General features: G+C 41.3%; 1 protein-coding gene across 2 annotated transcripts in view; it reads left to right on the forward strand.

Annotated features, from left to right (window-relative positions):
• The first annotated feature begins 1,607 nt into the window (after positions 1-1,607).
• CTH (cystathionine gamma-lyase) overlaps positions 1,608-13,879 on the forward strand; it is a 29,059-nt gene continuing 16,787 nt past the window's right edge. The window contains exons 1-4 of one of the 2 annotated variants that reach the window (XR_016280489.1): positions 1,608-2,010; positions 8,110-8,191; positions 8,977-9,072; positions 13,283-13,392. Coding sequence is in view for 1 of the 2 variants with exons in the window: in XM_089515436.1 (XP_089371562.1) it covers positions 1,837-2,010; positions 8,110-8,191; positions 8,977-9,072; positions 13,283-13,392 (462 nt within the window). In the remaining variant the exon portion in view is untranslated. The remainder of the gene's footprint in view (positions 2,011-8,109; positions 8,192-8,976; positions 9,073-13,282; positions 13,393-13,879) is intronic. The other variant, XM_089515436.1, reaches the window with a different exon arrangement.

Genomic DNA, 13,879 nt, shown 5'->3' on the forward strand with positions numbered 1-13,879 from the left:
AAGGAGGCTCCACATGGCTGTGTTTACACTGTAAGGGGGGGGGGATGCACTTTTGGCACCACTTTAAGTGTTGTAGCTCCATCCCATGGAATCCTGGGATTTGTGGTTTTGCAAGGTCTTCTGCCTCTGCCCCAAACAGGGCTGGCGCCTTCCAAAACTACAAACCCCAGGACTCTGTAGGATGGAGCCAGGACAGTTAAAGCGGTACCAAACTGCATCATCTTCGCAGTGTGGATTCTGGGAACTGGCTGCTTGTGGATGCTGGGAGCTGGAGTCCAAGGAATTCCCTTCTGTGGGCTCCTTCAGTCCATAATGGAAGGAGGAGGTCTGGTTATGATTGATTGGTTGATTGATTTAGACTTCTAGCCCGCCCTCTTCCCAAAATAGGATGCCAGGCGGCTCACAATGTTATTGTTCTTTTTTTTTAAAAAAACATGAAAAAGTTGTTTTTTTTAATGTTGTTGTTTGCCTTCAACTCGTTTTTTCCGACTTCTGTCGCCCCGATCATGGGGTTTTCTTGACAAAGATTTGTTCAGAGGGGGGTTGCCTTTGCCTTCCCCTTGAGGCTGAGAGAGTGTGGCTCGACCAAGGCACCCAAAACTAGTAGTGAAAGAAACTCGCCTTCGCCTTAGGGTCGCCCTAAGTGGGACGACGACTTGAAGGCACACACACACACACCCTTTTCAATGGATTTAACTATGCTGTGCTTTTTGAACTTAGATTTTTAATGTCTTTGTTTTGTGCCCTCAATTTATGCCTAGATATATATATATATATATATATATATATATATATATATATATATATGGCACATAACCATAACAATTGTGTGCCTTCAAGCCGTTTCCAACTTATGGTGACCTTCTCAAGGGGTTTTCTTGGCAAGAACTTCCTAGAGGAGGTTTGCTATGGCCTTTTCCTGAGGCTGAGAAAGTATGACTTGCTCATATTTATATATGTGTGTGTGTGTGTTTATATATATTATATATATTGACATATGTGTGTGTGTTTATACCTGTATATATTACATATGTTTTATATGCTTATGTATATTTATATATATTATATATTAATATATATATCTGTGTTATATATATATATATATATATATATATGTCTGTGTTGTGTATTTATATATATTATTTATATTGATATGAGGGTGTGTATATATATTTATATATATTACATATGTATTTGTGTGTGTGTGTGTTGTTTATATATATATATTTAAATATATGTATTTGTGTGTGTGTGTAAATTTTAATTATGGCGTGCTCTCTCTCTCTCTCTCTCAAAATCACAGACCCCAGATCAATCAATAAAAAAATGTCTTCAGCTAAATAAAATAAAACGAGTAAATGCCTATTTTTTAAAAAAAAAACGCCTTCAGCTAAACAACAGCAATAATGATAATAAAATAATAGAAATAAATAGAAATGAAATAATAATAACAATGAGACCCTGCCTCTCCATCCGGATGGATAAATGATAGGCTCAAAGAAGCAGCTGTCTAAATGAAGAGGAGGCGTCTCTGCAGCTGATGCTGGGGGCGATGCTGGGGGGCTGGCCTGCTGCTGCTGGGTCTCCCTTCTCCTCCTGGCTCCTCCGAGGCAGGCCGGGCTCCCGGGCGCGCCTCCGCCTGCTGGGCCAATCCCTGAGGCCGGGGCCGGAGAGGGCGGCCCGGCTCCCTCCAGCCAACCAAGGCGCCCGGGCGGAGCCTCGTGGCCTTAAGGGCTGCTGCTGCTGCCCAGCCGGCCAGGAGCAATCGCGGGAGACATTGCACCAGCCGCCTTCCTCCTCTCTCTCTGTGTGTGTCTCTGTTGTGTTGAGGCTGCGATGGAGCAAGGGCAGCCAGAGGGGAGCGGGGCCGGGTTCCTGGCGCCCTTCCGCCACTTCGCCACGCAGGCGGTGCACGCGGGGCAGGAGCCCGAGCAGTGGAGGTCCCTGGCCGTCGTGCCCCCCATCTCCCTCTCCACCACCTTCAAGCAGGCGGCGCCCGGCAAGCACAGCGTGAGTAGGGAGGGAGGGATGGGCAGCATGGGGACCCCCTCGCTCCCTCCTGACTTAGGGCCAGCCTATCCTGGGGGTTTCAGGGACAGGTTTCCTTCGCAGGGGAGGTTTGACCTGACCATCCTCCGAGGCTGAGAGAGTGTGGCTTGCCCAAGGTCACCCAGAGGGTTTCCATGGTTGACCACAGACCCCTTCCTGAGGCTGAGAGGATGCACCATCCTTTGAGGCCGAGAGAGTGTGGCTTGTCCAGAGTCACCCACTAGGCTTCCATGGCAGACCACAGGCCCCTTTCTGAGGGAGGGAGAGTGTGACTTGCCCATCCTTTGAGGCTGAGAGGGTGCGACTTGCCCAGGGTCACCCAGTGGTTGGAGCACTGGACTCTTGAGGTTTGTTCTTGTGTGCCTTCAGGTTCTGTCCAAGTTAAGACAACCCTAACTTGGGGTTTTCATGGCAATGTTTCCTTCAGAGGAGGTTTGCCATTGCCATCCTCTGAGGCTGAGAGGGTGTGACTTGCCTAAGGTCACCCAGTGGGTTTCCATGGCTGAGCAGGGATTCGAATCCTGGTCTCCAGGGTCACAGTCCAGCACTCAGGCCACGACGCCACAGGGGCTCACTCTCCAGTGACTTTGGAGTCGGCCCCAAGCCTATCCATCTGCCATATGGTCTTCCTCTCTTTCTGCTTCCCTCTACCTTTCCTAGCATTGTGGTCTTTTCTAATGAATCTTGCCTTCTCATGAAGGCGGAGTAAGACAATCTCAGTTTAGTCATTGTGGTTTCCAGGGAGAATTCACGCTTGATCTGCTCTCTATACTCAAACAGCATCCTTTTCATGACTATTCATCTTACCTTATGAAATCAAGTTTCCTTTTTCCCCACTTCCCTTAATCGCAACCTGCCTCCGCTGTGCATGTGCACATTTTATTTGTTACCAACTTCTTTCTTTCAGTTAGTCTCAAAGGTGCTACATACAAGATCTCACCACATTCTGATTCTACAGACGATCACAGCCATATTTTTGAATTCTGTGTTATATAAAGCTAACTTTTGTCCAAAACACATTGCAGAAATAATCTAGTTTGAGAACACCTTTTAATTGCCCTGGCTCAGTGCTAGGGAATCCTGGAAACTAATTATGAGACATTGAGCCTTCTCTGTCAGAGATCTCTGGTGCCACAATAAACTACAATTCCCAGGATTCCCTAGCTCTGAGCTAGGACATTTAAAGCGGTCTCAAACTGGATTATTTCTGCAGTGTGTTTTGGACCTTTTATGACCCATTTTTTTTCGTCCAGTGAACTCAAGGTGGAGGACATGCTTTCTGTGAGATGGGTCAGGGAAAGAAGAATGACTAACAAAGGGGAGTATCTACACTGCAGAAATAATGCAGTTTGACACCATTTTAACAGCCAGCATTAACCAGCATTCTTTGGCAGAGAAAGTAAAAGATCTTGTGAAACTACAAATCCCAGGATTCCATAAAGTTGAGTTGCAGCACTGAAAATAATGTCAAAGTGCATTGTTTCTACAATCGATGCACCCAAAGAGGTTACCTGGTTGTTTTGTGACTTGTGGGGGCTAAAATGTGGTTTTGTCAAGGCCCAGTCTGGAGCACTAAACCATATTGGGGTTCAGTGTACTTACTGTTTAAAGTTCTCCTTGTTCTGCCCATAGCTTCAGCACTGAATAATAATAATAATAATAATAACAATTTTTTCTCAAATCAAAATGCTAATAGATTGAGTTTGTTTCTTGAGTGTTGGACAACTCTGGAGACCAGAGTTCTGTTCCATGTAAACCCACTGGGTGGCCTTAGGCAAGTCACACTCTCTCAGCCACAGAGGATGGCAATGACAACCCCCTCTGAAGAAACTTGCCAAGAAAATACCATGATAGGTTCACCTTAGGGTCACCATAAATTGGAAACGACTTGAAGGCACGCAACAAGAAGAAAGGCTCATATTATGCAATCATCATGTCTTATTCATGAAATGTTGAGGCCCAGTGGGGATAAAGATGTTATCATCCCTCTGTAAAACATTCCCCCCTTATTGATTCTTCTACGCCCCCCCTCAACACATACATACCTGTTAAAGAGGGAAAGAGAACAACCACAAAATGGTTTGTGATAGGTAGTGCTGACTGTAGCAGCTGTTTGAGAGTACGGTATCCTGAAATGATGTGGGGCCTCTTTCAGAGTTGTGGCAGTATGGTTTCACTTTAACTGCCATGGCAACATCCTATGGAACCCTGGGATTTGCGGTTCTGAGAAGGGCATTTAGATTTCTCAGTCAGAGAGTTCTTCTAATGCTATGCCAGACAACCCTTGGAATTCCATAGGATGCAACCAAGACAGTTAAAGTGGAATCATAGTGCTGTAAATGTGCAGTGTATAGTACAGTGGGCCCTTAGTATCCGCTGGGATTTTGTTCCATGACCCTCAGTGGATAACAAAATCAGTGGATGTTCAAGTCCTATAAAATACAATGGCATAGTAAAATGGTCTCCCTTATATAAAATGGCAAAAATCGAGGCTTGCTTTTTGGAATTTATGTTATATTGGAATATTTTCAACCCATTGATGTTTGAATCTGTGCATAAAAAATCCATGGGCATGGAAGGCCAACTGTATGTTAAAAAGCTTAGTGTAGTTTAAGATTACTTTTCTTCCTTTGTATTCAAGTAAGTAAGCATACATATCTGTTTCTCTTCCTCTCTCCAAGCTGGTTTTCATTTCAGATTTCACCTGCATGTCCTCCAATTAAGACACTCTCCACTCTCTTTTTTCTTAGTCCATGTGGTGTGTGTGAGTGAGTGTGTGAGTGAAATAACCCACACGATGGGCCAAATTTGATTTGGGACTCCAGATTAGACTGTGTGTGTGTGTGTGTGTGTGTGTATTAAACCCCCCTAAGTACTCCTAACTGTACATTATTTGTGGTATGTAGTTTAGGCCTAACTTTCAGTGCAAATGCAGTGCAAGGTTTTCACAGCAATGGGAATTTGCTGAGCATTGTGTATATAGCTGGCAGGATCAGTGACAGCTCATGACATGGTTAGTGAAGCTCCATCTTTTGGAATCATACGTTTGACATTGTCTAGTTTGTACCACCAAAGTTACATATCTTGTCTGTCTCTGTACCTGCCCCTTGTCTATTTCCTGAAAGTTAAAATCCCACTGTTCAGCTGTTTCTTTATCCACCCCTCTGGGCTAGCAATATTATTCTCCTTATTTCCTTTCTCAGATCCTGTTTTAAGTCTCTGTCTTTGATATGGAAGATATGCATGTTATTTGTGTATGTGTTTCAGTTGTACAAATTAAGAAAGTTGTATCAGTCCAGAACAAGATTTGTATGTATCTAACTGTGACTCATTCAGTGTAGAATAATCATCATAGATTTGAGTAATTCCAAGTTAGAAGGAAATGCTCAGTCATTTAAACTCAGCAGATTCAAAGGGCAGGACAAAAGAAACTTGCCTTTCTACCTTGTCCACTGCATGATACAACACAATATGAAAATTGCAAAAGCGATTGGGCACTTCCCAAAGTATTAGATGATTCATTACAAAGTTTGAGCAGGAAAAAGCACTTGTGTTTTAAATGCCACGAAGCTTCATGTTCAGTGAAACCCACTGAGGCTTTCAGTAAAAGCTGAAATAGACTTATTGTCTCTGTGGTGCCACAAGAAACTTTGTTCATTATGCAGGAGCAGAGTTAACAATTGCTTATCTGTTAATGTTCAGTAAGATATTTAATACTTTACTAGTTAATGAGTGAGACGTTAGCCAGGCGGGTATACTTAAGATACAAAACTAGAAGGATTCCTTTTTTCCACATGACTTGTTTCAATTGGGAATCTGCACAGTACAGTATATCTTGTTCCAAAAGAATGGTGAGGTCTACTTCTGATGCCTGAAGGTTAATTGGCTTTGTGCCCTAATTTGTCATTTTTGCAGCAGATCTACGGAAACTTGTAAATTATCAAACCTGTGAAGGGACTGTAAGCTTTGATGTAATAAAGCAACGCAAATGTGTGTGTAAAGAGTCCTAAGGCATGTTTGCAGTGATAGATCTCAAGGGCAAGAAATCAATGTGGTTGTGGGCTTGTTTGCTTTTAATTGAATAAGGCTATTATTTATTTTGGCTACAGTGCAGTTTGATTGTAGTTCTTGTATCTGTCAGCTGTTCCAATTTGGTAGGGACAGTCCTGATTCATCCCATGTTTGGTGCTGTTTTTAGAATATCCTGATTTCTCTCTCCACTTTCCCCCTTTACTTAAGTTGCTGCAAACTGAGTTCAGACTGCCAAAGGTGTGAGTGTACGCACACATGCACACACCTCTGTGTGCCTGTGTACCAACTTCATAACTCAGCTGGGGTGGGGGAGCAGACAGTGAAAAATCTTGTCCTTTATAGAGTGCAACTGATAAGTCGCCTGCTGGCATATGTTAACCCCATTAATTTCATAGAGTTTTCTTAGGCAAGGAATACTCAGAGGTGGTTTTGTCAGTTCCTTCTCAAATATAGCTTATAGCACCTCATATTCATTGGCAGTCTTCTATCCAAGTATTAACCAGGGCTAACTCTGCTTCGCTTCCAAGATCAGACAGGATTTGGTGCCTTTAGAATATTCAGACCACTCTTCACAATACATGGGGGGGGGGAGAACAAAACTGCTGCAGACTCTGCTGCGTGTTTTTTAATGTTTTTCATCACTAGTAACATTTGCTGTCTTGACCATACTCTGGTGTTGCTTGGCCGCACAAGTCCTGTTTTTCATCTGTGAAATATTGGAGGGAGTGTGTTCTTGCTAAACTCCATATAGCCACCATACCCAGTTATAAGAATAGAAGAAAGATAACTGAGGTTTGTTTGTGTGTTTTGTGTCCCTCCAAGTCATTCCCAACTTATGGTGACCCTAAGGCAAACCTATCATGGGGTTTTCTTGACACAATTAGTTCAGAGGAGGTTTGCCATTGCCTTTTCCTGAGGCCGAGAGTATGTGACTTGCCCAAGGTCACCCAGTGGGTTTCATGGCCAAGCTGGGAATTGAACCCTGGTCTCCAGAGTCATAGTCCAACACCCAAACCACTATGCCACACTGGCTCTACTTGTATTATTTGCCACCTTGAGTCCCTGCATTGGGAGAAAGATGGGATATAAGTAAACAATAATAATAATTTAAATCCTTACAGTGAATCTAAAGCAGGGATGGGCAGAGTTGTGCCCCTGAGACTACATGTGCCTCACAAGGTTCTATCTGTTATTCTTAAACCTTCCAGATTCCCTGAATAGTCCTTTGTATCACCAAAAAGGGATGTATTGCTCTCCTACAAGTAGCTAGGTTTCCAAAGTCTCTTAAGTCTCTCCTACAAGCCTTGTTCTTTCTTTTTTGGCAGATGTGCAGGTTCAACCCATTTTTTGACAGTCCATGTGCCTCTTGGATGATCTCAGGCAGATAATTGGCACCTGGACCAAACATACTTGCCCACTCTCATCTAAATCTAAAGGATGGATAATTTGTGGGAGCCAGCACAGCATAGTCATTTGAATGTTGGACTTGTACTCTGAGGGACTACCTTTTGGCATTATATTCCATTTTGGCATTCTGAACTTAGGTCCTTTTTGTATCCCACTATTGGACTCGTTCTGCTAGGAAAAGTGCCCTGTTGAATATCAAGTATGTTGTCAAATGAGTATGTGCTGCTTGTAAGTCTGGTTGGAGTCTGTCTTGAACTGGGAGGGAGGAAAACTCTTCCTTTCTAATTATGTTTTGGTTTAATTCTAACTGCCTCCCACTAATATGGAAATGAAGGCAAGGGAAAACTTGTGTGGCCGCCTATGAAGCATGCTGGCATTTTGTGTGTTCAGTTGTCATTCTCAGACAGTACTTAATTTCTTGGTACTTGCATAATGTTGCCTTATGTTAAACTGATCTGGTCCTAAAAGTTTTTTTAAAGTCTTTCCAGATTTTCTGGAATCATAATGTCATGAGTAAAGTTACTATTTATCTGTCAAAACTGTAGTAAATTTGTGTAGTTGCTCTAAGTATTTGTCTGCTGTTGCTAAAGAGGTTTCAATACTTTTTTGTCTTTTTCATAGGGCTTTGAATATAGCCGTTGTGGAAATCCGACACGTGATTGTTTGGAAAAGGCTGTGGCAGCCCTGGATGGTGCCAAGTATTGTAAGTCATTAATAATTTCATTATGAAAACTATTTCTATACATACGGCTGACTAAAAATATATATATAAACACACTTTCTTTAGAAAAACAGTAATTTAAACTGTAGATCCATGGTTAATCTTATTATTATGCTATACAGTGATGAAACTGCAGTCAGCCCTTGATATTTGTAGTTTTGACTTTTGCGTATCTGATTATTCACAGATTTGATTATAATTTGTCTCTAGGTTTTCAAGCACAACTCTACCAGAAGATGAACATAGAGTTGCACTGGAGGACCTAGAGATACCTAGAGGTGTTCTCATGTTTTAAAAAATGTGTTTTTTTATTTGTGACAGGGGTCCTGTGCCCCTAATCCTAGTGAATGTGGAAGACCCACTGTCCATTATTTTATTTTATTTTTGGTTACACCGAATTAGAATTTTTGTTCATGACATTAAGCCATTTATTAACCTAAATTTTTGGGTGTGAAGTACTTCATCTTGCAAGTGTTCATACACTATAGATGTGTGTACCTCTACAGTAGAGTCCTGTTGGGCTTTGTGTGTAACCTGTGCTTCAAGATAAATATGTTTGCTTCTAGATACCATATCAACTTTTGACACTCCTCTCTAAACCAAACCAGTATTTTGAACACTCTTCACAGCAAGCTGCGTCTTGTAAACAAGTCAGTGTCCAAAGGGCCCAGGTTATGCCCTACTTCATGCTTTGCTTAAATACAGTGAAGAGTCAACTTGTTTGTTTTATCAAGTTTGCTTTGTGTTTCTTCTTTCTTTTCTTTAAGGTTTAGCATATGCTTCTGGGTTAGCAGCTACCCTGAACATTGCACATCTGTTAAAGGCAGGAGATACTGTTATTTGTACAGACGATGTCTATGGAGGTGAGTGGACATTCTCATGTTTGGTAGGTCTTAAGTGTCCTGGGTGTAATCTCTTGAGTTGTAACACAGAAGGCATATAAACATATATTTAACCTGAATTTGCACATTTATGTTCATTGATGGCTGAAACACTGAGGGTAACCTAAACGGCCCCAACTGGTTAGATAGTGTAGGTGGCATTTTCATATCTCTTTAGGCACAGTAATTTTTAGGCTCAGGTAGTTGACATATCCAGCTGTGACTCACCTGCTGTTCTTCCTGTATTTGTGAGTCAGCTATGTCTCAGTAAGGTCAGTGTCCCCATTTCTCCTTTTAAAGAAAGCCTAGGTACTTGAAAAAGCAACAATTATAAGCCCTTCAACAGATTGAGTTACAATTGCCTGGCTGTATTAATGGTTTCAGTTATATTGGCAGCAGGTAATAATTGGTCCTCCCTCATACATGTTTTCTTGCATACAGCGACACTTAGTGTACCTTATCTGATGCACTTTTAAAAACACCGCTAAGTCCTTAGATAAAGAATGGGCAACTGCCAGGGATGGGATGAGTGACTGTATTAACACACTAATATACCTCTTCACCCCATCCCTTTCACACACTCCCAAAACGCTAGGGTTCAAAAAACCTTTACTCCCAAAAAGCCAATAGCTTTTGCTAAGCCTCTCTAGCCATTGTTAGCCACTTGGTTATATTTTTAGGAATGTTTGCATCCCTCACCAGTCTTCAGGTCTACCCAGGTCTTTTGTACAAACAGGAAGTGGCCAGTTGCTTTTTGTTTATCTGTTTTTTATGGCCCTACAAAAGGGTGAGGGTAAACATGGTGTAGTGATTTCTGAAGAAATCAAGCCAAGAAAATCCAGTGATAGGTTTGCCTTGGGACTGCCAAATACTTGAAAGGATTTAGGCTCACAACAACATGATAGAAGACCTGAAAATGCAGTGAAAGGGCAATAGCACCCAGGTGGAGGTGCTTGGAGTGAGGGGCGGACGACATGCAACTATTTGCCATTTGGGGGCAAAAAAGTGGACTCCAAAATTTTGGGAGGTGGACATGGGGGGCCTTGAGGGATGCCAAAACAGCCTTGGGACAAATTACCTCACTCTTGCTTTAGATGTATGTTTCTTCAGATAGTGATGTTGCTTCACATATTATACTCCAATCCTCCAAACCCAAGTTTAGCAGATTGGGAATGTGCCACAGGGTCTTTCCTATGTTCACACATTTCCTTCTTTAGTTTATACCTTAGTCAGCTGTTGCAGTATAACCAGGAAACTTGTTTCTGCTTGATCCCCAAGTTATAATTGAAACTGGATTCCAGTTCTGAAATGGAGAACAAAAGCAAACCATCATTTTGTGGTTCAGCTATAATGATAAATTTAGGGTTGTTAGAAAGAAGAAATAGTATAGCTGAGAAGGTATTGTAAGCAAAAACCCGTTGCTTCTGTTGCTTCTACTTGTCATTTGGTTCTGTGCCACAGTATCCCTGAGCCATAGAAAGCTACTAATCAGCTCATGTTTCACTGTGCTGTTACTAAAACATGCTTCCAGATGTTATTGGACTGCAACTCCCAGCATTTCTTGCTATTGGCTCTGTTGACTTGGGTTGCTGGGACTTGCAGTCCAGAAATAGATAACCATTCCTGTCCTAAAGGTTCCTATTCTAGGTCCCCTCTGAGTGTATTTAGGGACTGGAGCAGCTCTTTCAAGATGCATACTATTTCTGCATGACTTATTTGCAATTAAAATGGTTTTGCACCATTGGAAATGGAATAACTTTGGTGGGCAACAGGACTGGTAGAAACCAATTCCCTACCCCACCTCCTTGGAACAGTTTCGCCTGTGTAGCCAACAGAAAACACTACACAAATGGTCAGGGAATAGAATTAGCTATGGTGGAAAGGGAGGAGGGATTTCTAAAAACTGGGCGGAGGCCATCCACTAAAAGCATATCTTGGATCCAAACCACTGTGTATAATTTTACAACAATGTCAGGAATGGTTCAAACTAGGCAAAGAGCTGGTTAAAACACCTCTTTTTACAATAAGGTTTTACTTTGCTGAATTTAAACCCTTTTCTTTGAAAACACATAACCCATATGCAATAAACCAGTGCTCCATGGCTTTTCTCGGTTATTTCTCTGGGTAAAGATGACCCTCTCTTTCCAAGCATCTGTGTGCTTCTCACTTTTCTGCTTTTCCTGGGACAGCAGCCAAAGGTGGCTTTAGCATAAGCAAAATAGGTGTCCATTTACTGTAGCTCCCAGCTACGATAGCTAAGTAACATGTTAGTAATGTGACTGCCTTCATGTGAGAAGACGTAAACATGTTTTCTACGAAAGCAAGGCGGACATGACTGTGTACCAACTGTTCCCTTTTTAATTTCAACCAAAAACGGTAGTATACTAGTAGTTATTTCATATTTCTCAGAGCATTAATAGTTCATTTAAAAATGGAACAACAGTGAGTATGTGTATTAATACAAGACTGGTTTATTTTGTACTACTTCAGCAACTTATTGTAGGACTGGGTTTTAGCACATAATTTTCTGTAGTGAAGATAACACATGGTTGAAACAATCATTATTACATAATAATAATGAATGTAATTTATTATATTTATTTATTTTAAAGAAATTGTCACAGTATTCATTTGAAAAAAGTGGGCCCTAACACTAGAGACGTCTTTAATCGCACAACCCTGTGCTTGTTCACTTGGATGTGGAAGTACCACCAAAGTTGTAAAATTATGTTTTGACTATAAACCCCCAAATCCTCATCTGGTTGGGGATTCTGAGATTTGTAATTCAAAGGTATATTTTCCAGGCTCTGACTGCCACCATAAATAAATGCTTTTTTCCAGGAAAATCTGTATTATGCTGAAGCCTAATGCTACTACCAAATAAAATGTGTGTGGGAGGGTGGCTTTGTGTAATCTCTTCCACCTCTCCTTACTTACCAGTTAAGTGCATTTAATTGGGTGACAGAACAATCTTGTGAATGCAATCCTGTAACACAGGGGTGCACAACTGTGGAATACTAGTGCGGCACATTATTCCTCTTGGAGACCTTGGTGTGCTGCACTCTCCACACATCTGTTCCTGGAAAAAATTATTTTTGCCCTTACATGGCTGCTTCCAAGACCTGTAAAAAGACATAGGGGCATGTTTTGGGGCCTTCTTGGTCCCTAGCGGGCATTTTTGGGCATTCTGAGGCAAAACAATTTATTTTTGAAAATTTTTGAAAATTTTCATTTTGACCCCTTGGGGGTCCACTGGGTTTCCACACATAGTGGAAATGCCCTTTACACCCATTAGCGATCATTTTGGAGCATTTTGACACATGTGGGCTGCATTTTGCCAGGCCTTGCTGTAAGCAGTAAGTCTCAGAATTCAATGGCACTTCTAATGACCCATGTATAGGATCGTGGCCTCAAAATAAATACCTGTTCTCATAGTGCCCAATTAAACCATGGTATTCAAAATTGAAAAATTGATGTTAAGACAGTGCCCACTGATGAAAGTTCCATTTGTATCTATTATATTGTCTGATGAAATTTCAGTGATCATTAGAGCTTATGTTAAAGCTACAGATTGCAATACTAAACAAAATAGAAGGGAATGTATCCAAACACTGAACCTCAAACTTTCTGCAGGTTAAAGATGGTAATCTACCCACTGAACTATGGTCTCTCCCAAAATGTTAGTTTCTGCCCTTTCTAATTTGAGGGCTTTTTTAGTGCATATTAGGCAAATCTGATATCCATGGCACCTTTTAAGAGAAAGATCAAGAGGCAAGTATTTTTACAATCAAATATCTTGAGTGGGCTGTAAAATATTTTGTAAAATATTTTGTTCTGCTTACACAGAAGTATTATCCATGGAAGCCTCCTGGATTTACTGTCAGTGCAACTATCAGTTTACTTACCCGCAAGATATTGCTGTGGTTAACCATCATGTGCTTTGCATCACAAATTCCAAATGGGTAATATGAGAGCCACTGTTGGTAGTGATTAGAGTTCTGGATTAGTTCTCAGGAGATCCAGGTTCAAGTCCCCAATGAGCCATAAATTTGACTGGGTAATTTTGGACACCCTCTTTCATCTTAACTCACCTCATGGGGTTGTTGTGATGAGAACATGAAGAGGAAGATGTGTGCCAACTTGAGCAAATCTCTCAACTATAATTAATGTATGATGCTTCTTTATGTCCTAGGTACCAATAGATATTTCAGAAATATAGCAACACAGATGGGCCTGAAAGCTGTATTTGTTGACTGTACTAAACTGGAATGCCTCGAGGCTGCAATGACACCTCAGACGAAGGTACATTTTTTTTTTTTTAAATTGAATGCTCTTAAAATAGTGCTTTTATCAGTGTGTCTGGAATGACTCCCCCCCCAATCCCTTCTTAGTATACAACAACTTGAGAAATAATATGTTTGCCCCAGCTGCCAAAAGCATAAGCGGCAGAAAAAAACTGAGGTGATATAGTGTGTATATATCTTTATACTAGCTCTTCTTTGATACAAGAAGTCAACAGGACTACATAACTACTGATCTCTCAGGTAGATAGCTGGTAAAGTGTTTGCTGATGTAAATGCACATGACATAAATAGAATGCCTTCTCTCTCTCTCTCTCTCTCTCTCTTTTTTTTTTTTTCAAGTGAAGCATAATAGGAATAGGAGCAGGATAGTTTAGATTTTTTTGGAACCTGCCTGTCTTCTCATGATTGCTTGGAGATTCTGCTGGGATCCATAAAACTGGTGAAAAAATAATATGGTACTTAAGATCAAAGGAGCAGAGAGATTT

The sequence above is a fragment of the Sceloporus occidentalis genome, unplaced genomic scaffold (assembly GCF_023333645.1).
Source record: "Sceloporus occidentalis isolate IW3139 unplaced genomic scaffold, rSceOcc1.0.p SCAF_3, whole genome shotgun sequence".
In the NCBI taxonomy this organism is placed as follows: Eukaryota; Metazoa; Chordata; class Lepidosauria; order Squamata; family Phrynosomatidae; genus Sceloporus; species Sceloporus occidentalis.